Source organism: Oncorhynchus nerka, linkage group LG19, assembly GCF_034236695.1.
Source record: "Oncorhynchus nerka isolate Pitt River linkage group LG19, Oner_Uvic_2.0, whole genome shotgun sequence".
NCBI classification, from domain to species: Eukaryota; Metazoa; Chordata; class Actinopteri; order Salmoniformes; family Salmonidae; genus Oncorhynchus; species Oncorhynchus nerka.
This window is the reverse complement of record NC_088414.1, coordinates 22,964,623-22,991,078: the sequence shown is the minus strand read 5'-3', so window position 1 is coordinate 22,991,078 and position 26,456 is coordinate 22,964,623. Positions and strand designations below refer to the sequence as shown.

Genomic DNA, 26,456 nt, shown 5'->3' with positions numbered 1-26,456 from the left:
TTCCATTTCTGTTAGTCACATGTCTGTGAAACTTGTTCAGTTTGTCTCAGTTGTTGAATCTTGTTATGTTCATACAAATATTTACACATGTTAAGTTTGCTGAAAATAAACGCAGTTGAGAGTGAGAGGACGTTTCTTTTTGTTGTTGAGTTTATGTTGAGTGGTCCTCCCACTACAACAAGGGAAACCATGCAGTTTATTAGGCTACAGATTAAATACATGATGATGAACTTCACGGGGTGGTGAATGTGCAATGTGATGAGCTTGATGCACCTTTACAATAAATATTGAGGGTCTTATTCTGGTGACATGATGATCGATGCTTGGCTGCTGTTTGACAAATTAAAAATATATCGCTCTTATCCATGGTAATCTCATTGTAGGTAGCCTACCCACACTGTATCTGTGAGCTATTGGCTAGAGTGCATGTGCCAAGACCAGGGTGGGCACATTTGCAATATTACACAACAGTTTTTGTAACAAAACCATCAGTAGTTGAAATTGCGATGGAAACCCATTTAACTTGTATTTTTAATTCGGCACATAGGAATTTATTGTCAAAGGTTATTTTTGTGTGCACTATGTCATCACGCACAGCCTTTTATCCAGAAAAAGTTTGCTTGGTGGAAAAATCTCTGGTGGGAAAATATGCATATTGATTTATGCAGATTTGAGAATAATCACGTAAAAATTGGTCACAAATTGGATGGAAACCTAGCTCTTGACTATCCTGACAGTTGTTTTTGTACAGTAAGCTTTATTTGACTCTTGAAGCACAAGCGATTACACAAACAGTTACAAGCAAAACAAGTCCTTTACATCTATGTCTGTCTTCTGTACAAAATGTATGTACATAGGTATGCCTCTGACATTGAGATGTGACAGATTTTTTACACTGTCTTTCAACTCAGGACTGCCACTGAATTAGAGGCTGTTTTATTTGTGGACTCTGTGGGGAGGGGTGTGGCTAATCATGTTCAGAAGCTTCATCAGCAGATCATGGCCATGGCTACTGCTCACTGATTGGCTTATGTATTCAGCTTCATCCTCCTCAGTACAGGATTGGTCAATACTACAACCCTCTAAAAGAGAAAAGACCAAAATAGACAATCTGTCACACAACTGTCATATTAAACTGAATCTGTATGAACTCACAACAAGTAATACATGTAAATAGTACATTATTACCATTGGCTAACACAACACCACATTTATTCCTAAACTTTTAAGTAATCGTGGAGCAAATAGTTTGGTTGCTGACAATGACAAAGTATTCAATAACACAAGAGCTTGGCACATGATATTAACAATTCAATTGTCTATTTAAATTGCCACAACCAGCAATCCATGGAAAAACAAACTGCATACAATGCGTTTTGCTCCTTTGCAGAATCATTCAGTGTGAACGGAAACATTTGCTATACATGAAAATAGGAGTATAGTCTTTGTCTTACCCACGTCACAGCAGATCCCCGGTGCAGCACAACGTCCCTCCTCAGAGCCACACACTCTTCCTCCGGCCTCACAGGGGGAGGGCAGGTAGTTCTCCTCCACGCAGCCAGCTGCCTCTGGCGAGCCCACGTAGCAGCCCATCCCCTCCCCACAGCAGATATTGGGGCCAAAGCAGCGACCCCTGTCCCCGGGGCCACATGACATGCACTGGAAAGATAATAGGAAAAATAAAGTTATAGTTATATTGTTATTATAGAAACAAGTTATATATATATATATATATATATAGAACATTTCGTTTTTTCATAACAGTACAATACAATATACAGTATTGATAAACAAATACAATCTAAACCAGTTATAATTGTAAAAGATAAAGATACAAAAGCATTAATTAGAAACAGTTTAATTAATTACCATTTTAAAAGCTTCTATGAAAATGTAAATAAATCAAAATAAAAGAACAGTTGGATGGATCTTATTGCTTTCCTAGACGCAACAACTATGAAGCAACTATCAGCAGACAAAAAAGAACCAAGTATAGATGGCTTTCCCATAGAATTCTATTAAACATTTTGGGGTAAAGTAGCCCCACTATTTACACAAATGACAATACCATACGCAAACAAAAACAACAACATATAGATTCATCAATAATGGCTGTTGATGCCAAAAAGGCTTTCGACCGTCCTGAATGGCCTTTTCTATTCAAAACTTTTACATTTAATACAAATATTGTATAAATGTCTTATGTCAAAAAATATACACAAATAATGCATTATCTGATGAAATTGCTTTAGAAAGAGGCACAAGACAGGGATGCCCCCTCTCCTCTCTCATGTTTGCACTGGCAATTGAACCGCATGCAGAAAGAATTAGACAGGACCCAGTTAACGTAACAGGTATCAGTAATGGTAAACATGAATATAAACTAAACTTATTTGCAGATTATCTCCTGATATACCTGACCAATATTGAAAAGTCAATGCCCCCTTTGCTAAAAAATATTTTTCAGAATACTCAAATGTCAGGTTATAAAATAATGAATGTGGAAAAAAATGAACAACGCCAAGAAAAATAATAACTCACGATCTACAGCAATGCTTTAAGTGGACCACAGAAAATATTAAATACTTTGTTTGCTTAATAAGTGACAACAAACAACACATTTATAAAGATAACTTATTGTGTTACTTTTTAAATGTTTTACTTTAGTTTATTTGGTAAATATTTTCTTAACTCTATTTCTTGAACTGCATTGTTGGTTAAGGGCTTGTAAGCATTTCACGGTAAGGTCTACCTGTAGTATTTGGCGCATGTGACAAATTTAAGTTAATTGGAACTTTATTCCATTATGAAAGCAACAATATGAAAGCAGATCTAATTAAATGTAATAATTTTCCCATGAATCTCACAGGTAGAATAAACCTCTTAGAATGGAATGGCTGACAAAGTTTTTGTATTTATTTATGGTAATACCAATTACCCCACTGAAGACATTCTTTATAAATGTATACTTGGTCATAACAGACTACATATGGGCAAATAAAATTCACAGAATAAACCGTTTTACATCTTCCTAAGTCTGAGTGTGGTTTTAACCTTTCAGACTTGAAATTATATAAACTCACTACCCAAGGTTTTTACTTGTGACATTAAGTTAAATGCACTAAAGAGGAACAATGGATATGTATGGAAGATGTGCATGCTCATCCGCAGAATATTTTTACGTGTCTATTTTCAAAGGATAAAACTTAGAACATTAAGAACTTCATAGTGAAGAACATTAACAATATGAAAGAAAATGAAAAGTCTTTCACAAGAACCAATATCACTCCCTAAAAACACAACCTTATGGAACAATCCTTGGATAGCTTTTGAGACATCACCGATAATTTGGTCCACATTGAAAACTAAAGGCATAGAAACCGTGAATTAAAAAGTAATTTTGGACTGACCAATGTAGATAGTTTCAAATACATGCAACTTAAAAGTTACATATCACAAAATGTTGATTTTAAATATTTTAGACATCAGCGCAACCTTGAGGGAATCGTATTTGAGTCCAACAAGAATGGTTCATATGATCGGGAAGATATACAAAACCTTGCAGAGAGCATATCCAACTGACAATCTCTTAGAAAACCAAGACAAAAATGTATGCTTAATCCAGTATAATCGTATGAATAGAATGTATTATAAAAGAGACAAAATGATCAATTCTACAGCACAACGGCAGAGTCATGTCTCAAGTGCAAAACCAATAATGACTCAATAATCCATTCTTTCTGGGAATGCTATAAAGTCTGGAAATTGTGGACGGAGTTGTCTGTCAGAAGTATTACAATGTAAAGATACTTTTAATCTGTCTGCATATTTCAAGACAGGTATATGGGGTGTAGAGAGATACCCAATGGGCTGCACGATTCTCTTCTCATCACTCAATTTGAAAAGACGTATACTAAAAACTTGAAAGTCAATCAATCCGCACACAATGGAAGAAATTGAATGATTTATTATTTAAATGTTGAAATAGCCTAGGCGTCCGAGAAAAAACAAATTGGTACAATTTAAGGCCAAGTGGCAAACAATAATGCAGGCACTAGTGAGCATGCAGATCTGGGCAGATGAGCGTCATTATTTGTGTGTCTGTAAGTTTTTGTTCATATATATAAGAGTGTTTTTGTAGTCTAAAGAAAAGGGGGGAAAGGAGGGGGATATACAGTATTGACATGCAATAACCTTTGATTTGAACGTGCAATCTCAACCCTTCAGAGCTAAGATGCAAGCCTATGTGCAGCCACGAATCTAACTCTATAACAGACACACTGTAACAATAGACAATAACAACGAGGAACTGCTCAGAATTACTTGGTACCTTTCTGGATGGGAAAGCTAGGGCTGATCTCTTGCCTCCTATGGGGCAGTTGGAGATGTAGCAGGCAGTGCATACAGATAGCAGGAACAGCAGACAGAGGGCGGACACTGAGGTGCCAAACATAGCCACTGAGAAAGAAGGAAAAATTGATTTAAGTTGATGCTACTTGTCTCAGGATAGAGATAAGATGGTATTATCAATCATAGACAGTTTATTGCTGCAATAATTCTTGCAAAGTCTGTTACAGAAACATGTTTTTTTAAGATAAAGTCGTTTTAAGATTGTAAGAGAAAATACAAACACTGTATGAGATACAGAAGACACACTTACTGTGTTGAGGTTGAGGCTTTGGTGAGGATGATCTGCGAATTTGTCGATGGTTGATCTTGGTAAAGGTTGATTGTCTTTGTTCATGTTCCTTGCCAAAAGGTACCCTTTTATACCTCTTGCTCCGTCTCTTAGGCTGTGACATGGCCTCAAAACCACCAATTAAGTCCAATCAAGACGTTATTCCTAATTGTGTGACCTGATTAGTAAAGGGAATGGACATTGAGATGGACAAGAAAAGGGCATATCAGGCGTGACCATGCATAAGAGGTATGGGGGGTCTGGTTAGGGGGGACGAGCCCGAGTCAAGACTGAGACCAGAAAAAATGTGAGTCCAATTCAAGACCATGATTGTAAATTTTGTCAAATCACCTGTTATAACAATTCAAAATGTCCAGGATTTCTGTGTTCATATCTCAGAACAACATATGAATTCTTTAGACATTCAGAATGGTGACAAAATGCATGCTGAGGGAAAACAGAGCCACTATACAAAGTATTACTAACCCAAACACTGTGGGTAACGAGGGCCCTCAACGAGGATTAATAAAATAATAACAATAATTATTGTTTGTGGACTTTTTGTGTTTTACAAAAAGTGCACTCTCCTATTACTGTTGCTGTCAGTATTACTGTTGCTGTCCTGACGAAGTTGTCACACACTAGGTCCAATAGGTTCGCCACTGCGTAAACTTCTAGAATAGATATAAAGACTGTTCAGGAATTAAGGTATCAAGAAATGAGTGTATATATTGGACCTGATGAAGCAGTTTTATGCACTTAATAAATGGAAGCTGAAAATTATGAGGTTTTTTTCCGCTGGTCTCTGAAAGAAATTACGAGTCCGAGAACGAGTCAAGACCTAGTACAAATGTATCTGACACCGAGAGAAGACCGAGACACTCATAATATTGTCTTGAGACCGGTCTCGAGTGCTACAACACTCGTTCTACAGTACGTTATGTTTATAAATGTTATGGGATGAACAACAAGGGTAGGAGGGAAGGGGGGATGAAAAGGGTAAAACAGGAGGGAGCTATGACTTCCGAGTTGATTTGTTTGTCAAATCAAATCAAATTATATTGGTCGCATACACAAATTTATCAGATGTTATTGTGGGTGTAGCGAAAGGCCTGTGTTCCTAGCTCCAACAGTGCAGTAGTATTGACCAATTCACAACAATACACACAAATCTAAAAGTAAAAGAATGGAATTAAGAAATATATAAACATTAAGACGAGCAATGTCGGAAAAACATAGAATAGAGTACAGTATATACATATGAAATTAGTAAAGCAGTATGTAAACATTATTAAAGTGACCAGTGTTCCATTATTAAAGTGGCCAGTGATTCCATGTATATGTATATAGTATGTATGTAGTATGAATATATGGCAGCAGCATCTAAGGTGCAGGGTTGAGTAACCGGGTGGTAGCAGGCTAGTGATGGCTATTTAACAGTCTGATGGCCTTGAGATAGAAGCTGTTTTTCAGTCTCTCATCCCAGCTTTGATGCACCTGCACTGGCCTAGCCTTCTGGATGGTAACGTTGTGAACAGGCTGTGGCTCGGGTGATTGATGTCCTTGATTATCTTTTTGGCCTTCCTGTGACATTGGGGGCTGTTGGTGTCCTGGAGGGCAGGCAGTGTGCCCCCGGTGATGCGTTTGGTAGACCGCACCACCCTCTGGAGAGTCCTGTGGTTGCGGGCATTGCAGTTGCCGTACCAGGCGGTGATACAGCCCGACAGGAAGTTCTTGTAAAAGTTTGTGAGGGTCTTAGGGGTCAAGCTGAATTTCTTCAGCCTCCTGAGGTTGAAGAGGCGCTGTTGCGCCTTCTTCACCACACTTTCTGTGTGGGTGGACCATTTCAGATTGTCAGTGATGTGTACGCAGAGGAAGATGAAGCTTTTCACCTTCTCCGCTGTGGTCCTGTTGATGTGGATAGGAGCGTGCTCCCTCTGCTGGACCAGGGTTCGAGTCGTGGCCAGGGTTGCCCCCTAATTCTCCACATTATGCCACGGACTATGAAGAATCCTTTATTTATTAAATTAACACATTAATTTAAAAAAGTACGTTACAATCTATTATTGTGTGTGTGTGTGTTTGTATGTATGACTTTACTCAGCCTGTAATGGCTACGTAACAACTTTTGTAATAAGAGGAAAAGAGAACTTCAGATAAATAGAGAAATGGCTCAAGGGATGATTAAAAGGTTCTCATTGTCCTTATTAATAACAAGAACACGGTTGACCTTGACCTCACCATGTGTTAATCATGTATTTCTCATTACGTTTTAACCTGGACAGATCCTGTGAATTTAACTCAAGTCATTATCTGGACATTGTTAGGCCTATTTCCACCCCAACTTAATTTTTCTAATTAGGCCTACACCAATTATTACATCAAATTAAAACATCAATTGACGTCAAAGCCCTACATGATAATGCAAAAAAAATGACATGAGAAAAAATTATATTTGTGTGGAGAGGCAGACATTTTGAAAGGCCTTTAGTGGCCATATTTAATGCATCTAATAATTATAGCTGATATCTCGAATTTGTGCAAAAAATATTATAACGATATCAACTAGTGACATCCTCAAGTGGTTTGGTCCTCTTGGCATAAAGGTGTTGGCTTGACAGTAGCTGGACCAGGGTTCGAGTCACGGCCAGGGTTGCCCCCTAATTCTCCATAATATGTCATGGGCTAAAAATAATAATGTATTTATTAAATGAACACATTCATACATTTTTCAAATGTTACAATCTAATAGTGTATAAAATATCTTAAAGATGCACTATGCAGAGATTGACTAAATAAATAAGTGTAGAGTGTAGAGAAACATTGCCCCACCTAAACCACTGTAAAATATATTTTCCATAACCAAAAATATTGTATTTTTAGCTGTTTAAAGCTTGTGTACAAAACTTCAAGTAGAAGAGGCAAACATGAAATTTAAGAACAGGAAGCAAAGAAATAGAGCACATAGAAAACATCTACCACTTCTTAGACTTGCTTTAATTGACTGACAAATCTATAATTCACTAATTTCCATGTGAATTTGGTCGGGTCGCCCAAAAAGTTACATATTGCATCTTTAAGAGTACATTTGAGATTTGGCTTGGCAAAATATTTCTGACCACTGACAAAGAGCCAGCTCCTCCTCCTTTGAATGTTGACTCCACCTGTGCACAGTGAGTTGGCGACACATGGCCAGTATGATGTAATTCATCCCTGATATCAGGATACCTGGCATTGGTCACTTCTGGTGTTATGAGACTGATGGTTTCTCAACAGAGATGCTTTATTTACATAGTAGGTTAGGATAACTGATGTTGCAGGTTAGATGAATTAGAGAAGGGGATACATAGTCAGTTGCACAACTGAATGCATTCTACCAAAATGTGTCTTCCGCAGTTAACCCAAAGCCTCTGAATCAGAGCCTTTAATCGACGTCTAGGGAGCAGTTGTTTTGGGGGGTTAACTACCTTGCTCATGGGCAGAAAAGCAGAATTTTCCACCTTCAGTTCGGGGATTCGAACCAGCGACCTTTCAGGTACTGGCCCAACACTCTTAACCACTAGGCTAGGTGAATTAGCGTGTCAGGTTAGGAGACTGATTTTAGGGTTAAATTTAGCTACAATGCTACAGTTGTCAACAACTGTTGTCCCCAACGCAAAAGAAACTGCCATTGAATTCTTACACTGCTCGATCGAAGACAGTACAGCATGAAGACAGCCTAAAACTGCTTCTACAATAGAAATCCCCGATCACACTTGTATGCGATATCATGGCGACGTTGGCTAGCTAAGCTCATGCGTAGAAACACGTAATCGGGTCTAACGGGTAGTCTCGCGCCAAACTACGCATGTGCAAGCCGTCACCTCAATGGCATTCCTTGTCACTCTCACGAGGTTGAAGTAATAACAAGCTCAAATACTTAAGACATTGACTCGAATTTAGGTTGTGACTTTAGATTTCGAGAAAATTCACAACTAAGGAATACCCTATCACTTCTCTCATTGACTTATCAAACCGCAAATGGTCTGTTTGGTCTGTTTCTCAAGCGTTCCCGGAAGTCTTGCGATGTTGCGCATCTGGGTTTAGAAACTCTGTGGCTCTATGTTCACAACATACTTCAGAAACTAACGTCTGTGGGCGTGGCGAAGCGTTTGACCGGAGCAAGGAGTTTGCTTAGCCAGGCAAGCGATTCGATAGATCAACAGCGGACGACGAGCTCTATTTTATTAATTAATGTCAACGGTTACGGAGAAACCAGAGGCAGAGAAGAAGCGAAGAGAGAATCTGTGAATGGTTGCAAAAAAAATGAAACATTGTATCCGCATATTGTCTCTTCCAAGAAATGTGTGTGCAACAACAGTGAGCAGTAGAACGTTTCACTGACAGCTCAGCGGGTTATATTGTTTTGCTGGATATCCCGTGCCTTGGTGGGGATTTTAGGAGACTCCAGAGAAATGTGTCGAAGGTAAGATGCCAATGGCATTTGTCTACGTGGTTGTTTTCGACTCTCCCAGTGATCTTCATTATATTTCCCTCCTATCGTGCGTGGGTGACTGTCAGCTGACACGTAGTTCCTGGCAGGTCGATATAGGCCTACTGGACTCGAGGTGGGCAGGAAAGGGGGCATATAAGGAAAGAAGAGAACGAAGGCAGGGGGAGTTATTGTAGTTATTGTGAGTTGACTGATACAGGTGTCGTCATCCGTAGTTTCTCATTACCAAAAACAGTCTTATATATTGTCATGGCCATACAGTTGTGATGCATTTGAACATAATCCCAAATCGGCTACATGCCAATATTACAATGATTTTGTTTGCATGATAGTAAATAATAGATGTAAAAAAAAAACTAGTAATTGTTTGCTAACGTTATAACATGGTTACAACACGTGATGTCATGCATCCAGTGCTGTTTCTTATTGTCTACTGTAAACTCCAAGCTGACATTAGACCCCTCCCACGTGATTCCCACATGATGTTGAACAACACCAACCCCCCCCCCCCCCTTTCCCCATGGATGGACTCACTTTATGAGATGAGCTCCAATGTTTTCCCCATAGCCAATATAACCCCTGTGTATGCTTTGTTTTTGTATGCAGGCCTATGTCAGTGTGCTCATTAAACATAGGCGAGTTGCAGGTAACCATGGATCAGAAGATACCTTTGGTCATGTAGTGTATGTGGACACCTGCTCATCCAACATCTCATTCCAAAATCATGGGCATTGATATGGAGTTGATCCCCCCCCTTCGCTGCTATAACAGCCTTCACTCTTCTGGGAAGGCTTTCCACTAGATGTTGGAACATTGCTGCGGAGACTTGCTTCCATTCAGCCACCAGAGCATTAGTGAGGTTGGGTACTGTGGTTAGGCGATTAGGCCTGGCTTGCATTCGGCGTTCCAATTCATCCAAAAAGTGTTTGTTGAGGTCAGGGCTCTGTGCAGGCCAGTCAAGTTCTTCCATGCCGATCTCGACAAACCATTTCTTTATGAACCTTGCTTTGTGCACGGGGGCATTGTCATGCTGAAACAGAAAAGGGCCTTCCCCAAACTGTTGCCACAAAGTTGGAAGCACAGATCGTCTAGAATGTCTTTGTATGCTGTAGCGTTAAGATTTTACCTCACTGGAACTAAGGGGCCTAGCCGGACCCATGAATAACAGCCCCAGACCATTATTCCTCCTCCACCAAACTTTACAGTTGGCACTATGCATTGGGCCAGGTAGCGTTCTCCTGGCATCCACCAAACCCAGATTAGTTCATCGGACTGCCAGATGGTGAAGCTGGCGCGACAGACATGGCAGCTCTGCTTCTAGCATCTAACAAACTTAGCATTATTATTATTATATAAAACTCTGGGAGGAAGAAAGGTTGAGGTGTATGATTGATCATGATTAACTACTCATGGTGTGATTGTGATAACATACAGGAACTCAATTCCTTTTGTTCACCCGACCTAGAATACTTCATAATCAAATGCAGACCGTATTACCTCCCAATAGAATTCTCTTCAGTTATAGTCACAGCCGTGTATATTCCCCCTCAAGCCGATACCACAACGGCCCTCACGGAACTACTCTGGACTTTGTGCAATCTGGAAACCACATATCCCGAGGCTGCATTTATTATAGCTGGTGAGAAAGCAAATTCGAGGGAAATACTACCAAAGTTCTATCAACACATTGCCTGTAGTACTCGCACTTCAAAAACTCTCGACCCTTGTTACTCTCCCTTCCATGAAGGCTACAAGTCCCTCCCCCACCCTCCCTTTGGCAAATAAGACCACGACTCCATTCTGCTCCTTCCTTCCTGTAGGCAGAAACTCAAACGGGAAGTAGCCTTGCTAAGGTCTATTTAATGCTGGTCTGACCAATCGGAATCCATGCATCAAGATTGTATTGATCACGAGGACTGGGATATGTTCCGGCTTGCTTCTGAGAATAACATTGCCGTTTACACTGACACGGTGACTAAGTTCATCAGGAAGTGTATACGGTAGTTGTTCCCACTGTGACTATTAAAACCTACCCAAACCAAATCTGTGGATAGATGGCAGCCTTCGCACAAAACTGAAAGCGCGAACCACAGCATTTAACCATGGTAAAATGAATGGGAATATGGTTGAATACATACAGTGTAGTTATGCCCTACGTAAGGCAATCAAAAAGGCAAAACGTCAGTACAGTGACAAAGTGGAGTCGCAATTCAATGGTTTAGACACGAGACTCCAGACAATCACGGATTACCAGCCACATCGGGAAAACCAGCCACATCGCGGACACTGACGTCTTGCTCCCCGACCAGCTAAACACCTTCTTCACCAACTTTGAGGACAACACAGTGCCACCGAAGGTGGCCCATTCCCAAGGACTGTGGGCTCTCGTTCTTATTGGCCAACGTGAGTAAGACGTTTAAGCATGTTAACCCTCGCAAGGCTGCCGGCCCAGACGGTATCCCTAGCCGTGTCCTCAGAGCATGCGCAGACCAGCTGGCTTGAGTGTTTACGGACATATTCAACTCTCCCTATCCCAGTCTGCTGTCCCCACATGCTTCAAGATGTCCACCATTGTTCCTGTACCCAAGAAAGCAAAGGTAACCATCCAAGTCACAGCCTTTTCTCCCCACTATCATCCAGAAGGCGAGGTCAGTACAGGTGCATAATGACAAATCAAAAAGAGGTTTTTATATATTTTTTACAAGTTTATTACAAATGAAAAAAACTGAAACCCTTTACTCAGTACTTTGTTGAAGCACCTTTGGCAGCAATTACAGCCTAGAGTCTTCTTGGGTATGACGCTACAAGCTTGGTACACCTGTATTTGTAGAGTTTCTCTCAATCTTCTCTGCAGATCCTCTCAAGCTCTGTCAGGTCGGATGGGGAGTGTTGCTGCACAGCTATTTTCAGGTCTTCCCAGAGATGTTCGATCAGGTTCAAGTTCAGGTTCTGGCTGGGCTACTCAAGGACATTCAGAGATTTGTCCCGAAGCCATTCCTGAATTGTCTTTGTGTGCTTAGGGTCGTTGTCCCGTTGGAAGGTGAACCTTCTCCCCAGTGTGAGGTCCTGAGCGCTCTGGAGCAGGTTTTCATCAAGGATCTCTCTGTACTTTGCTCCATTCATCTTTCCCTCGATCCTGACTGGTGCCAAGTTTCCTCCAGACGTGATGCTTGGCATTCAGGCCAACAAGTTTCATCTTGGTTTCATCAGATCAGATAATCTTGTTTCTCATGGTCTAAGAGTCCTTTAGGTGCCTTTTGGCAAACTCCAAGCCGGCTGTCATGTGACTTTTACTGAGGAGTGGCTTCCATCTGGCCACTAACATAAAGGCCTGATTGGTGGAGTGCTGCAGAGATGGTTGTCCTTCTGGAAGGTTCTCCCATCTCGATAGAGGAACTCTAGAGCTCTATCACAGTGTCCATCGGGTTCTTGGTCACCTCCCTGACCAAGGCCCTTCTCCCTCGATTGCTCAGTTTGGCTGGGCGGCCAGCTCTAGGAAGAGTCTTTGTGATTCCAAACTTCTTCCATTTAAGAATGAATGAGTTGTGTTCTTGAGGATCGTCAATGCTGCAGACATTTTTTGGTACCCTTCACCAAATCTGTGCCTCGACACTATCCTATCTCGGAGCTTTAAAGGACAAATCCTTTGACCTCATGACTTGGTTTTTGCTCTGACATGCAGTGTCAACTGTGGGACTGTCACGGTCGTCATAATGAGGAGACCAAGGCGCAGCGTGATAAGTGTACATAACTCTTTTAATGAAAAGAACGAATACTGAACAAAACTATACAAAACAACAAAACGAACCGTGACGCTGTATGACTAGTGCAAACAGGCAACTAAACATAGAATAACAACCCACAAACTATCCAAGGAATATGGCTACCTAAATATGGTCCCCAATCAGAGACAACGATAAACAGCTGCTTCTGATTGAGAACCAATCTAGGCAACCATAGACATATATAAATACCTAGACCAGGGAAAATCCATAAACATACAAAAAACCCTAGACAATACAAAAACTACACAAACCACCCTTGTCACACCCTGACCTAACCAAATAATAAAGAAAACAAAGATAACTAAGGTCAGGGTGTGACAGGGACCTTATATAGACAGGTGTGTGCCTTTCTAAATCATGTCCAATCAATTGAATTTACAACAGGTAGACTCCAATCAAGTTGTAGAAACATCTCAAGGATGATCAATGGAAACAGGATGCTCAATTTCGATTCTCATAGCAAAGGGTCTGAATACTTAAATACTTAAATAAATAACGTATTTCTGTTTTGAATTTGTTATAAATTAGCAAACATTTAAAAATATATTTATTTTCGCATCCCCAAGGCACTGTACATTGTCATGGAATCACTGGTCACTTTAATAATTTATTAAAGTCATAATGAGTCATAATTTATGACGAACTAATCATCCTGCCGTCTTCTTTCCAAGATGGCGTAGCAGTGGGGATGTCTGTTTTGATTGTCTTGTCCCGTCCCTTGTATATATTGTTTTTCTTCATATATATTTTGTATATACTTGTATTATTTTTTAAATCTCACTTCAACAAGGAGGCCTTTCTAATCAACCTGACCTGGGTATCCTAGAAGGATATTGACCTCATCCCATCAGTAGAGGATGCCTGGTTGCTCTTCAAAAGTGCTTTCCTCTCCATCTTAAATAAGCATGCCCCATTCAAAAAATGTATAACTAAGAACAGATATAGCCCTTGGTTCACCCCAGACTTGACTGCCCTTGACCAACTCAAAAACATCCTGTGGCATTCTGCATTAACATCGAATAGCTGCCGCGATATGCAACTTTTCAGGGAAGTCAGGAACCAATATACTCAGTCAGTTAGGAAAGCAAAGGCTAGCTCTTTCAAACAGAAATTTGCTTTCTGTAGCACTAATTCCCGAAAGTTTTGGGTCACTGTAAGGTCCATGGAGAATAAGAGCACCTCCTCCCAGCGGCCCACTGCACTGAGGATTGGAAACACTGTCACCACCGATAAATCTACGATAATCAATCATTTCAATAAGTATTTTTCCACGGCTGGCAATGCTTTCCACCTGGCTACCCCTACCCTGGCCAACATCTCAGCACCCCTGCAGCAACACCTCAGCCATGCTCAAGGTCCTAAACAATATAACCACCATCGATAAAAGACAGTACTGTGCAGCCGTCTTCATCGACCTGGCCAAGGCTTTCGACTCTGTCAATCACCGCATTCTTATCGGCAGACTCAATAGACTTGGCTTCTCAAATGACTGCCTCGCCTGGTTCACCAACTACTTCTCAGACAGAGTTCAGTGTGTCTAATCGGAGGGCCTGTTGTCCGGACCTCTGGCATTCTCCATGGGGGTGCCACAGGGTTCAATTCTCAGGCCAACTCTTTTCTCTATATATGTCAATGATGTCGCTCTTGCTGCTGGTGGTTCTCTGATCTACCTCTACGCAGACAACACCATTCTGTATACATCTGGCCATTCTTTGGACACTGTGCTAACAAACCTCCAAATGAGCTTCAACGCCATACAACACTCCTTCCGTGGCCTCCAACTGCTTTTAAATGCTAGTAAAACGAAGTGCATGCTCTTCAACCGATTGCTGCCCGCACCCTCCCACCCAACTGTCATCCCTACTCTGGACAGTTCTGACTTAGAATATGTGGACAACTACAAATACCTAGGTGTCTGGTTACACTGTAATCTCTCCTTCCAGACTCACATTAAGCATCTCCAATTGAAAATGTCATCTAGATTCGGCTTCCTATTTCGCAAACAAAGCACCTGCATTGTTTGCTGTTTGGGGTTTTAGGCTGGGTTTCTGTAGGGCACTTTGCGATATCAGCTGATGTACGAAGGGCTATATATAAAAATAAATTTTAAAAAATTGATTTGACTTTACTCATGCTTCACTCAAGCCCCCAACATTCTACTCAGCAAACTGGATGTAGTCTATCACAGTGCCAGCCATTTTATTACCAAAGCCCCATATACTACCCACCACTGCGACCTGTATGCTCTCGTTTGCTGGCCCTCGCTACATATCCGTTGCCAAACCCACTGGCTCCAGGTCGTCTATAAGTCTTTGCTAAGTAAAGCCCCGCCTTATCTCAGCTCACTGGTCACCATAGCAACACCCACCCATAGCACACTCTCCAGCAGGTATATTGCACTGGTCATCCCCCAAAGCCAATACTTCCTTTGGCCACCTTTCCTTTCAGTTCTCTGCTGCCAATGACTGGAACGAATTGCAAAAATCTCTGAAGCTGGAGTCTTATATCTCCCTCCTTAACTTTAAGCATCAGCTGTCTTAGCAGCTTGCCTATCACTGTACCTGTACACAGCCAAACTGTAAATAGTACACCCGACTACCTCATCACCATATTATTACTTACCCTCTTGGTCTTTTGCACCCCAGTATCTCTACTTGCACATGCATCATCTGCACATCTATCACTCCAGTATTAATGCTAAATTGTAATTATTTTTGCCTCCTGGGTCTATTTATTGCCTACCTCCCTACTCTTCTACATTTGCACACACTGTACATAGAATTTCTTTCTATTTTTATTTTCTTTTGTGTTAAACTGTACGTTTGTTTATTTGTAACTCTGTGTTGTTGTTTTTGTCACACTGCTCTGCTTTATCTTGACCAGGTCGCAGTTGTAAATGAGAACTTATTCTCAGCTGTCTTACCTGGTTAAATAAAAGTGAAATATATATATATATATTTCTTTTTAAAATTACATTTAAAGTGTTTTTTGTGTGTTTTTTAAAAATGTGTAAAGTGGCTCAATTTGCCTTTCAGCATGCATTTGTCCCACCATTCTGAATGTCTAAAGAAACCATATGTGTTCTTCTGAAATATGAACACAGACATACTGGACATTTTAAACTCTTATTATGGTGGCTATTTGACAAAATTACAATCATGTTCTTGAATTGGACTCGCATTTTTCTGATCTTGGTCTTGACTTGGTCTCGGACCCCTCGTCTCCCTCCCGGTCTCGGTCTTGACTCGGGTCTCGCTCCCCCCTCCGGTCTTGGTCTTGACTCGGACTCGATTCGCTCCGGTCTGGGTCTTGAATTGAATTGGTTCCACCTCTGGCCTGCTCGCCTCCCTACCACTGAGGAAGTACAGTTCCCGCGCAGCCCAGTCAAAACTGTTCGCTGCTCTGGCCCCCCACGACGCCAGGACAGCGGAGTCAATCACCACCTTCCGGAGACACCTGAAACCCCACCTCTTTCAGGAATACCTAGGATAGGATAAAGTAATCCTTCTCACCCCCCCCCCTTAAAAGATTTAGATGCACTATTGTAAAGTGGCTGTTCCACTGGATGTCTTAAGGTGAACGCACCAATTTGTAAGTCGCTCTGGATAAGAGCGTCTGCTAAATGACTTAAATGTAAATGTTGAATCGGTCTCGCTTTAGATAGTCTCGAACACAACACTGCTCCTAGACATTTCCACTTCACAATAACAGCACTTACACGGAACCCAAACCGGCTGTGCGTATGCGCCATCGTGCATACATTTATTTTGTCCCCCCACACCAAATGCGATCATGACACGTAGGTTAAAATATCAAAACAAACACTGAACCAATTGTATTAATTTGGGGACAGGTCGAAAAGCATGAAACATTTATGGCAATATAGCTAGCTAGCTTGCACTTGCTAGCTAATTTGTACTTTTTAGCTAGCTTGCTGTTGCTAGCTAATTTGTCCTGGGATATAAACATTGAGTTGTGATTTTACCTGAAATGCACAAGGTCCTCTACTCTGCCAATTAATCCACACATAAAACGGTCAACTGAATCGTTTCTAGTCATCTCTCCTCCTCCCAGGCTTTTTCTTCTCTTGACTTTATATTGCGATTGGAAACTTTCATAAATTGGGTGCATTATCGCCACTGGCTTCATTCGTCTTTCAGTCACCCACTGGGTATAACCAATGAGGAGATGGCACGTGAGTGCCTGCTTCTATAAACCAATGAGGAGATGGGAGAGGCAGAACGTGCAGCACGATCTGCGTCAGAAATGGAACTGAATTCTATTTTAGCTCTTGGCAACGCAGACGCTTGTTGGTGCACGCGAGCAGTGTGGGTGCAATAATTGAATAACATAGATTTCTACATTTATTTTGCAATGCTCGCACACGCGACCCGAGTGGTGTAGTCAGCCTGTTACAGTTGACTGGGGCAGCTCTAGCAGAGCAGAAATTTGACAAACTGACTTGTTTGAAAGGTTATGAGGGTGCCACATTGAAAGTCACTGAGCTCTTCAGTAAGGCCATTCTACTGCCAATGTTTGTCTATGGAGATTGCATGGCTGTGTGTGTGTCAGTAATGGTTGTGGCTGAAATGGCCAAATCCACTCATTTAAAGGGGTGTTCACATATTTTTGTGTATATAGTGTAGCTAGGCCAAATCTCTTGCCACTTCTGTTTGTTAACATAACAATCGATGTGTACCCATTACAAAATATACCCAAGCTCTTATTACCTTATGTAAGAACCGTAGCCTACTTATTTCATGCAGTATATTCATATTGTACCCATCCCATCCATCTTAAAGTCATATCAATTATTTTATCCATCATTTTAGTGAAGTTACTCTTATACCATTTTTTCAGAGATTTCTTGTGAATGTACAAAGACAGCCTCAGTCTAGAGTGGGTGTTAACCATAAGTGATTACATGTGTCAGTAAGTGCAAGTCTGTGTTGTGTGTGTGTGTGTGTGATAATGGTCCTATGTGTATTGCTAAATGCCTACTGGGCAAATGCAGACATTCCAGGAGTGAATGGGATAGCACAGGCCCACAGCTGCTGTACAGAGCTACAGCTGCTCTGTGCTTTCTGGCTGAAGCTGTCTGACTTCCTAGGCCTTCAGTGACTACACTAGAAACGATGCACTCTGTATAGCACAACTGTTACTATATACGTATTTAGTCAAGGTTGACATTGCCCTTACCCCTGTGAAAGGTTTGAGGCTTCTTACACTACATCAAACTTTCTCTCTCAGAATCATACATCATATTTTTGAAATAACATTTGATATACAATACCAGTCAAGAGTTTGGAAAAACCTACTCATTCAAGTGTTTTTCTTTACATCAAAACTATGAAAAAACACATATGGAATCATGCAGTAACCAAAAAAGTGTTAAACGAATCATAATATAGTTTATATTTGAGATTTGTCAAAGTAGCCACCCTTTGTGCAAAGCTGTCATCAAGGCAATCTTAGCATTCTCTCAACCAGCTTCAGCTTGAATGCTTTTCCAACCATTTTGAATGAGTTCCCCCATATGCTAAGCGCTTGTTGGCTGCTTTTCCTTCACTCTGTGGTTGGGTTGAGGTCGGGTGATTGTAGAGGCCAGAGTATCTGATGCAGCACTCCATCACTCTCCTTCTTTTTTCTCTCTTTTTTTCTATAGGGGTGGATCAGCTTAATATTGCGGAAAGATTGTTGCTTCCATCAATGTAATTGTCTGCATAATTTCCAATCCCCCATCTTTTTGTGGTAAATATATATATCCATATACATACACGTACATATATATATATATATATATATACATGCATACACACACACATACCTATATAGATATACATACAGTGGGGCAAAAAAGTATTTAGTCAGCCACCAATTATGTAAGTTCTCCCACTTAAAAAGATGAGAGAGGCCTGTAATTTTCATCATAGGTACACTTCAACTATGACAGACAAAATTAGAAAAATAATTTGATGAATTGATTTGCAAATTATGGTGGAAAATAGGTATTTGGTCAATAACAAAAGTTTATCTCAATACTTTGTTATATACCCTTTGTTGGTAATGACAGAGGTCAAACGTTTTCTGTAAGTCTTCACAAGGTTTTCACACACTGTTGCTGGTATTTTGGCCCATTCCTCCATGCAGATCTCCTCCAGAGCAGTGATGTTTCTGGAGACTGGCTAGGCCACTCCAGGATCTTGAAATGCTTCTTACGAAGCCACTCCTTCGTTGCCCAGGCGGTGTGTTTGGGATCATTGTCATGCTGAAAGACCCATCCACGTTTCACCTTCAATGCCCTTGCTGATGGAAGGAGGTTTTCACTCAAAATCTCACGATACATGGCCCCATTCATTCTTTCCTTTACACGGATCAGTCGTCCTGGTCCCTTTGCAGAAAAACAGCCCCAAAGCATGTTTCCACCCCCATGCTTCACAGTAGGTATGGTGTTCTTTGGATGCAACTCAGCATTCTTTGTCCTCCAAACACAACGAGTTGAGTTTTTACCAAAAAGTTATATTTTGGTTTCATCTGACCATATGACATTCTCTCAATCTTCTTCTGAATCATCCAAATTCTCTCTAGCAAACTTCAGACGGGCCTGGACATGTACTGGCTTAAGCAGGGGGACACGTCTGTCACTGCAGGATTTGAGTCCCTGGCAGCGTAGTGTGTTACTGATGGTAGGCTTTGTTACTTTGGTCCCAGCTCTCTGCAGGTCATTCACTAGGTCCCCCCGTGTGGTTCTGGGATTTTTGCTCACCGTTCTTGTGATCATTTTGACCCCACGGGGTGAGATCTTGCGTGGAGCCCCAGATCGAGGGAGATTATCAGTGGTCTTGTATGTCTTCCATTTCCTAATAGTTGCTCCCACAGTTGATTTCTTCAAACCAAGCTGCTTACCTATTGCAGATTCAGTCTTCCCAGCCTGGTGCAGGTCTACAATTTTGTTTCTGGTGTCCTTTGACAGCTCTTTGGTCTTGGCCATAGTGGAGTTTGGAGTGTGACTGTTTGAGGTTGTGGACAGGTGTCTTTTATACTGATAACAAGTTCAAACAGGTGCCATTAATACAGGTAATGAGTGGAGGACAGAGGAGCCTCTTAAAGAAGAAGTCACAGGTCTGTGAGAGCCAGAAATCTTGCTTGTTTGTAGGTGACCAAATACTTATTTTCCACCATAATTTGCAAATAAATTAATAAAAAATCCTACAATGTGATTTTCTCATTTTGTCTGTCATAGTTGAAGTGTACCTATGATGAAAATTACAGGCCTCTCTAATCTTTTTAAGTGGGAGAACTTGCACAATTGGTGGCTGACTAAATACTTTTTTGCCCCACTGTACTTTTTTTTAGAATATACCTTTATTTTTCCCCGCAAACCCTACCACCCTTCCCCCAATTGCAGTAAAATAATTTAAAAAACACTTAGACTTCTATCAGTTTATACATCTTATTCACTCTCCTTCTTGGTCAAATAGCCCTTACACAGCCTGGAGGTGTGTTGGGTCATTGTCCTGTTGAAAAACAAATGATAGTCCCACTAAGCGCAAACCAGATGGGATGGCGTATAGCTGCAGAATGCTTGTGGTAGCCATGCTGGTTAAGTGTGCCTTGAATTCTAAATAAATCACAGACAGTGTCACCAGCAAAGCACCATCACCCCTCCTCCTGCATGTTTCATGGTGGGAACCACACATGAAAAGATCATCCATTCACCTACTCTGCGTCTCACAAGACACAGCGGTTGGAACCAAACATCTCAAATTTGGACTCATCAGACCAAAGGACAGATTTCCACCGGTCTAATGTCCAGTGCTTGTGTTTCTTGGCCCAAGCAAGTCTCTTCTTCTTATTGGTGTCCTTTAGTAGTGGTTTCTTTGCAGCAATTAGACCATGAAGGCCTGATTCACGCAGTCTCCTTTGAACAGTTGATGTTGAGATGTGTCTGTTGAACTTGGTGAAGCATTTCTTTGGGCTGCAATCTGAGGTGCAGTTAACTCGAATAAACGTATCCTCTGCAAGCAGAGGTAACTCTGGGTATTCATTTCCTGTGGCAGTCCTCATGAGAGCCAGTTTCATCATAGCGCTTGATGGTTTTTGCAACTGCACTTGAAGAAATGTTTTAAGTTTTAGACACTTTTCGGATTGACTGACCTTCATGTCTTAAAGTAATGATAGACTGTTGTTTCTCTTGGCTTATTTCAGCAGTTCTCGCCATAATATGGACTTGGTCTTTTACCAAATATGGCTATCTTCTGTATACCCCCCTACCTTGTCACAAAACAACTGATTGGCTGAAACGCATTAAGGATGAAAGAAATTCCACAAATGAACTTTTAACAAGGCACCTTTTAATTTAAATGTATTCCAGGTGACTACCTCATCAAGCTGGTTGAGGGAATGCCAAGAGTGTGCAAAGCTGTCATCAAGGCAAAGGCTGGCTACTTTGAAGAATCTCAAATATAAAATATATTTTGATTTGTTTAACACTTTTTTTGGTTACTACATGATCCCATATGTTATTTCTGTAGAAAATAGTAAAAAAGAAAAAGAAAAAAATCTGGAATGAGGTGGTGTGTCCAAACGTTTGACTGATACTGCATATTACATTTCCTTCAGTGACATCAACTAAGTTGGGTGAAATCTAAAACTTGCTATACAACTTTCAACACAACAGCATCTCTTCTCTGATCCTCTTCCCAGGTAATCTCCAGTCACTCACTTACCACCCCTCATCTCCTCTCCCCAACCCACCCTGCGATGATGTCGTCACCCTCTGTGGCCACCCCCTTGACAACGTCCCCCCCCACCCTCCGCCCCTCCTCCGCCCTAGACTCTCTCTCCATGTCCTCTCTACTGTCCGGGGACCTAGAGGATGAGATTGGGGATGGAGAGGGGGAGGAGGGGGCCTGGGGGACCTGGAGGTGAACCCGTATGATGGCTTGCCCTTCTCGTCACGCTACTACTCTCTGCTGGAGGAGAGGAAAACGCTTCCCTTGTGGAGCCTCAAGTACCGCCTGCTGGAGCACCTGGAGACACACAGCATGGTGGTGGTCAGTGCCCCCAGTGGCACAGGCAAGAGCACACAGGTAAGAGGCATGTAAAGCACATACAAACACGCACACAGGTATAGGCACACACATTAGCACTGGTGATGAAGAGCCCAGAGAAAGCAAAGGTGGGGAAACATGCCAAACATACAGGTAGGCATAGGATGCACACATTCACACTCGTACACACATATGGCTAGGGACCCTCCAAATGTACACAATATTCAGACACTGACGATAGACAGACCGCTGAACTAACTCAAGCAACTAAGCACACAGGCTATCACGCTATACACACTGACTTTGTGTGCATATCAGTCTTTCTCTCTCCCTCATCCTCTCTCTCCCAGGTGCCCCAGTGGTGTGTGGAGTATGCCCTGTCCCATGACTTCTCTCAGGGCTTGGTGTGCTGTTCCCAGCCCTATGCTGTGGCTGCAGCGAGTCTGGCCCTCAGGGTGGCTGATGAGATGGACCTGAGTCTGGGCCTGGAGGTGGGCTACTGGGTCCCCCACGACGATGGCTGTACCCCTGATACACTACTTAGGTGAGGAGAGATGTAGACACCCAGGTGTGCATGAACATTAGCGCATGTGTATGTACACACACATACCACATTGGTTCAAGCTTGGGTACACACACATCACCCAATCTGATGGCACGTTTCGTACTCATCTTCTTCGATCTCATTTATCCACCCTCTTTAAGCTCTCCCCGACCTGGGAAAGAATATTGTAGTCCTTGTTTCCTCCTCTCTCTTTCTCTCGCCTGACGTTTACAACAGTGCAAGACAATAGGATTAAGGAATGGGGTCGTTTCTCTCCCTGATCCCTCTCCCCCCCCCTCCCTCTCTCAGGTTCGTCAGTGACTCTCTGCTCCTGGGGGAGATGATGTCGGACCCCCTGCTGCGTCAGTATGGGGTGCTGGTGGTGGATGAGGTCCAGGAGCGCACTGTGCCCTCCGACGTCCTTCTGGGCTTGCTGCTGGACGTGTGCTGCCAGCGCCCCGACGACCTCCGTGTGGTCCTCCTCACCGACCCCTCCCTTGCCTCCAGCCTCGCCACCTTCCTGGGTGAGGGAGTTCCGGTTCTAACGCTGGATGAGCCTGTCGCGGATGAGGACCGGCCCGCCAGAGATACACCCTACACAGAGACAAGGAGGAGGACACCGGTTGTCGTGGAAACGGTGTACAGGGATCCTGGAGGGAGGGAGTCTGCGGCAGCGGCATGTTACATGGTGTTGGATCTCCACCGCAGGGGAGAGGAAGGGGGTGTCATGGTCTTTCTCTCCAGTGCCCAGGTAGATGCGCACACACACACACACACACATTATACTAAATATATATAACTAGTCTCATCAACTACTGGGGCAGTGTTTAGTCTTATCGTGTCATTAGACAATAGATGCCCAGTAGTCCTACTGATGGTAACGCAGAAATGGTTCAGAAGGCTAAGTGGGTTACTTTGGGTCGAGTTAGTTAGGATTAGTTGGTGCATGCAACAGCAGACTTGTGGTATTATTTTACCGCACGGGCCACACAATATATGAATATATTATGAGTTAAATGTAAGTCGTTTTGGATAAAAGTGTCTGCTAAATTACCTTCCTTTCTATCCCACCTCTTCTTGTCAGTTTCTGCTAGACTTCCTTCTACATGTAAATCCCTATTGAACTGTGTTGTTTCTTAATGCCATCTTCCTTGTCTGTTGTTGCCTCTCACCCTGGGGACAGAGAAACAGGAACACTGTAATCTTAGACTACTGAATGGCACCAGGGTGGGTCAGGTGTCCTGTTTAACGCATCCAGAATACACATACAGTTGAAGTTGTAAGTTTACATACACTTAGGTTGGAGTCATTAAAACTCGTTTTTCAACCACTCCACAAATTTCTTGTTAACAAACTATAGTTTTGGCAAGTCGGTTAAGGACATCTACTTTGTGCATGACATTGTTTACAGACAGATTATTTCACTGTATCACAATTCCAATGGATCAGAAGTTTACATACACTAAGTTGACTGTGCCTTTAAACAGCTTGGAAAATTCCAGAAAATGATGGCAGGGCTTTAGAAGCTTCTGATAGGCTAATTGACATAATTTGAGTCAATTGGAGGTGTACCTGTGGATGTATTTCAAGGCCTAACTTCAAACTCAGTGCCTCTTTGCTTGACATCATGGAAAAATCCAAAGAAATCAGCCAAGACCCCAGAAAATAATTGTAGACCACCACAAGTCTGGTTCATCCTTGGGAGCAATTTCCAAACGCCTGAAGGTACCACGTTCATCTGTACAAACAATAGTACGCAAGTACAAACAGCACGGGACCATGCAGCCGTCATACCACTAAGGAGGGAGACGCGTTCTGTCTCTTAGAGTTGAACGTACTTTGGTGCGAAAAGTGCAAATCATTCCCAGAACAACAGCAAAGTACCTTGTGAAGATGCTGCCGGAAACAGGTACAAAAGTATGCATATCCACAGTAGAACGAGTCCTATATCGACATAACCTGAAAGGCCACTCAGCAAGGAAGCCACTGCTCCAAAACCGCCATAAAAAAGCTAGACTACGGTTTGCAACTGCACATTGGGACAAAGATCGTACTTTTTGGAGAAATGTCCTCTGGTCTGATAGAACTGTTTGGCCATAATGACCATCGTTATGTTTGGAGAAAAAAGGGGAGGCTTGCAAGCCGAAGAACACCATCCCAACCGTGAAGCACGGGGGTGGCAGCATCATGTTGTGGGGGTATTGAAGCAACAGGGTGTGGTGATAACATAGTGGCAGTGTGTGTGTGAGAGAAGTGGATGTGAATATGTGAGCTTTGCTGCAGGAGGGACTGGTGCACTTCACAAAATAGATGTCTACATGAGAAAAGAAAATTATGTGGCTGTATTGAAGCAACATCTCAAGACATCAGTCAAAGCTTGGTCGCAAATGGGTCTTCCAAATGGACAATGACCCCAAGCATACTTCCAAACTTGTGGCAAAATGGCTTAAGGACAGCAAAGTCAAGGAATTGGAGTGGCCATCATAAAGCCTTGACCTCAATCCTATAGAAAATTTGTGGGCAGAACTGAAAAGTGTGTGTGAGCAAGGAAGCCTACAAACCTGACTCAGTTACACCAGTTCTGTCAGGAGGAATGGGCCAAAATTCACCCAACTTATTGTGGGAAGCTTGTGGAAGGCTACCCGAAACGTTCAAGTTAAAATATTTAAAGGCAATGCTACCGAATACTAATTGAGTGTATGTAAACTTCTGACCCACTGGGAATGTGATGAAATATATAAAAGCTGAAATAAATCATTCTCTCTACTATTAATCTGACATTTCACATTCTTAAAATAAAGTGGTGATCCTAACTGACCTATAACAGGGGATTTTTACTAGGATTAAATGTCAGGAATTGAGAAAAACTGAGTTTAAATGTAGTTGGCTAAGGTGTATGTAAACCTTCGACTTCAACTGTACATGCCGTGCAGAGAGAGAGAGCACAGAGCCCCATCATATTCACATCCACTTCTCTCACACACACTGCCACTATGTCAACATCACCACACCCTAGCTCCTCGCCTAATTCCTGGATATGGTTTCAAATCCTGAGGCAGACCAGGACTTCAGTACAGTAGTTGATGCCAAGGCTGCAAAACACAGAGCTAGCTAGCTAGCCAGGAGGACGGATCTGGTTAAGACTCACTGTAAACAAAGTAAACAGGGACACAGATAAGCACTGTCTGTTTAGGGAGAGGGAAACGAAGAGGGAGGGTGCGAGAGGGGGAGAGACATGAGAAAGTAGAACGGGCACAGGGACAGAGGTCCCAATACGCTCAAATAGATAATTTTGTAACTTTTTAAAACAATGTTAACCCATTGGTGTAGCTAGCTTAAGTAGAAGAAGCCATTACAAAGTATGGAGACTTTACCAGGGCAAGGAGGCAGTGGGTGGGGTAAGGGCAAAAATGAGAAGTTGGTTCCACTCTTCCCCTTTAAATTCCCTCTGTGCCCTATGTGCAATCCCTTTAACTGGTTAGCGTAGCCACTCCCACTCTCCTGCCATATGGAGGGAAAAAATGATAGTCTTGGAGGGGCAGAGTGGAGAGAGGAAAGAGTGGATGCATTTGGGACCATGTGTACACTACATTTCACTGCATGTAGGTACATTTACATTTACATTTAAGTCATTTAGCAGACGCTCTTATCCAGAGCGACTTACAAATTGGTGCGTTCACCTTATGACATCCAGTGGAACAGCCACTTTACAATAGTGCATCTAAATCTTTTAAGGGGGGGGGGGGGGGGGGGTGAGAAGGATTACTTTATCCTATCCTAGGTATTCCTTAAAGAGGTGGGGTTTCAGGTGTCTCCGGAAGGTGGTGATTGACTCCGTTGTCCTGGCGTCGTGAGGGAGTTTGTTCCACCATTGGGGGGCCAGAGCAGCGAACAGTTTTGACTG

The 26,456-nt window shown here is 42.2% G+C and overlaps 2 protein-coding genes across 2 annotated transcripts in view; one reads left to right on the top strand and one right to left on the bottom strand.

Annotated features, from left to right (window-relative positions):
- Positions 1–723: 723 nt before the first annotated feature.
- On the bottom strand, positions 724–4,750 carry LOC115101197 (isotocin-neurophysin IT 1). The gene is given in 5 exon segments (XM_029620498.2): positions 724–1,082; positions 1,455–1,659; positions 4,331–4,458; positions 4,661–4,714; positions 4,717–4,750. Coding segments are annotated over 5 exon segments (561 nt in total). The 5' UTR covers positions 4,745–4,750; the 3' UTR covers positions 724–936.
- A 4,044-nt stretch (positions 4,751–8,794) lies between these two features.
- The window catches only part of LOC115101196 (ATP-dependent RNA helicase DQX1-like), a 28,806-nt gene continuing 11,144 nt past the window's right edge, over positions 8,795–26,456 (top strand). The window contains 5 exon segments of the mRNA XM_029620497.2: positions 8,795–9,143; positions 21,662–21,862; positions 21,865–22,047; positions 22,359–22,552; positions 22,862–23,303. Coding sequence (XP_029476357.2) covers positions 21,719–21,862; positions 21,865–22,047; positions 22,359–22,552; positions 22,862–23,303 — 963 coding nt within the window. The 5' untranslated portion in view covers positions 8,795–9,143; positions 21,662–21,718.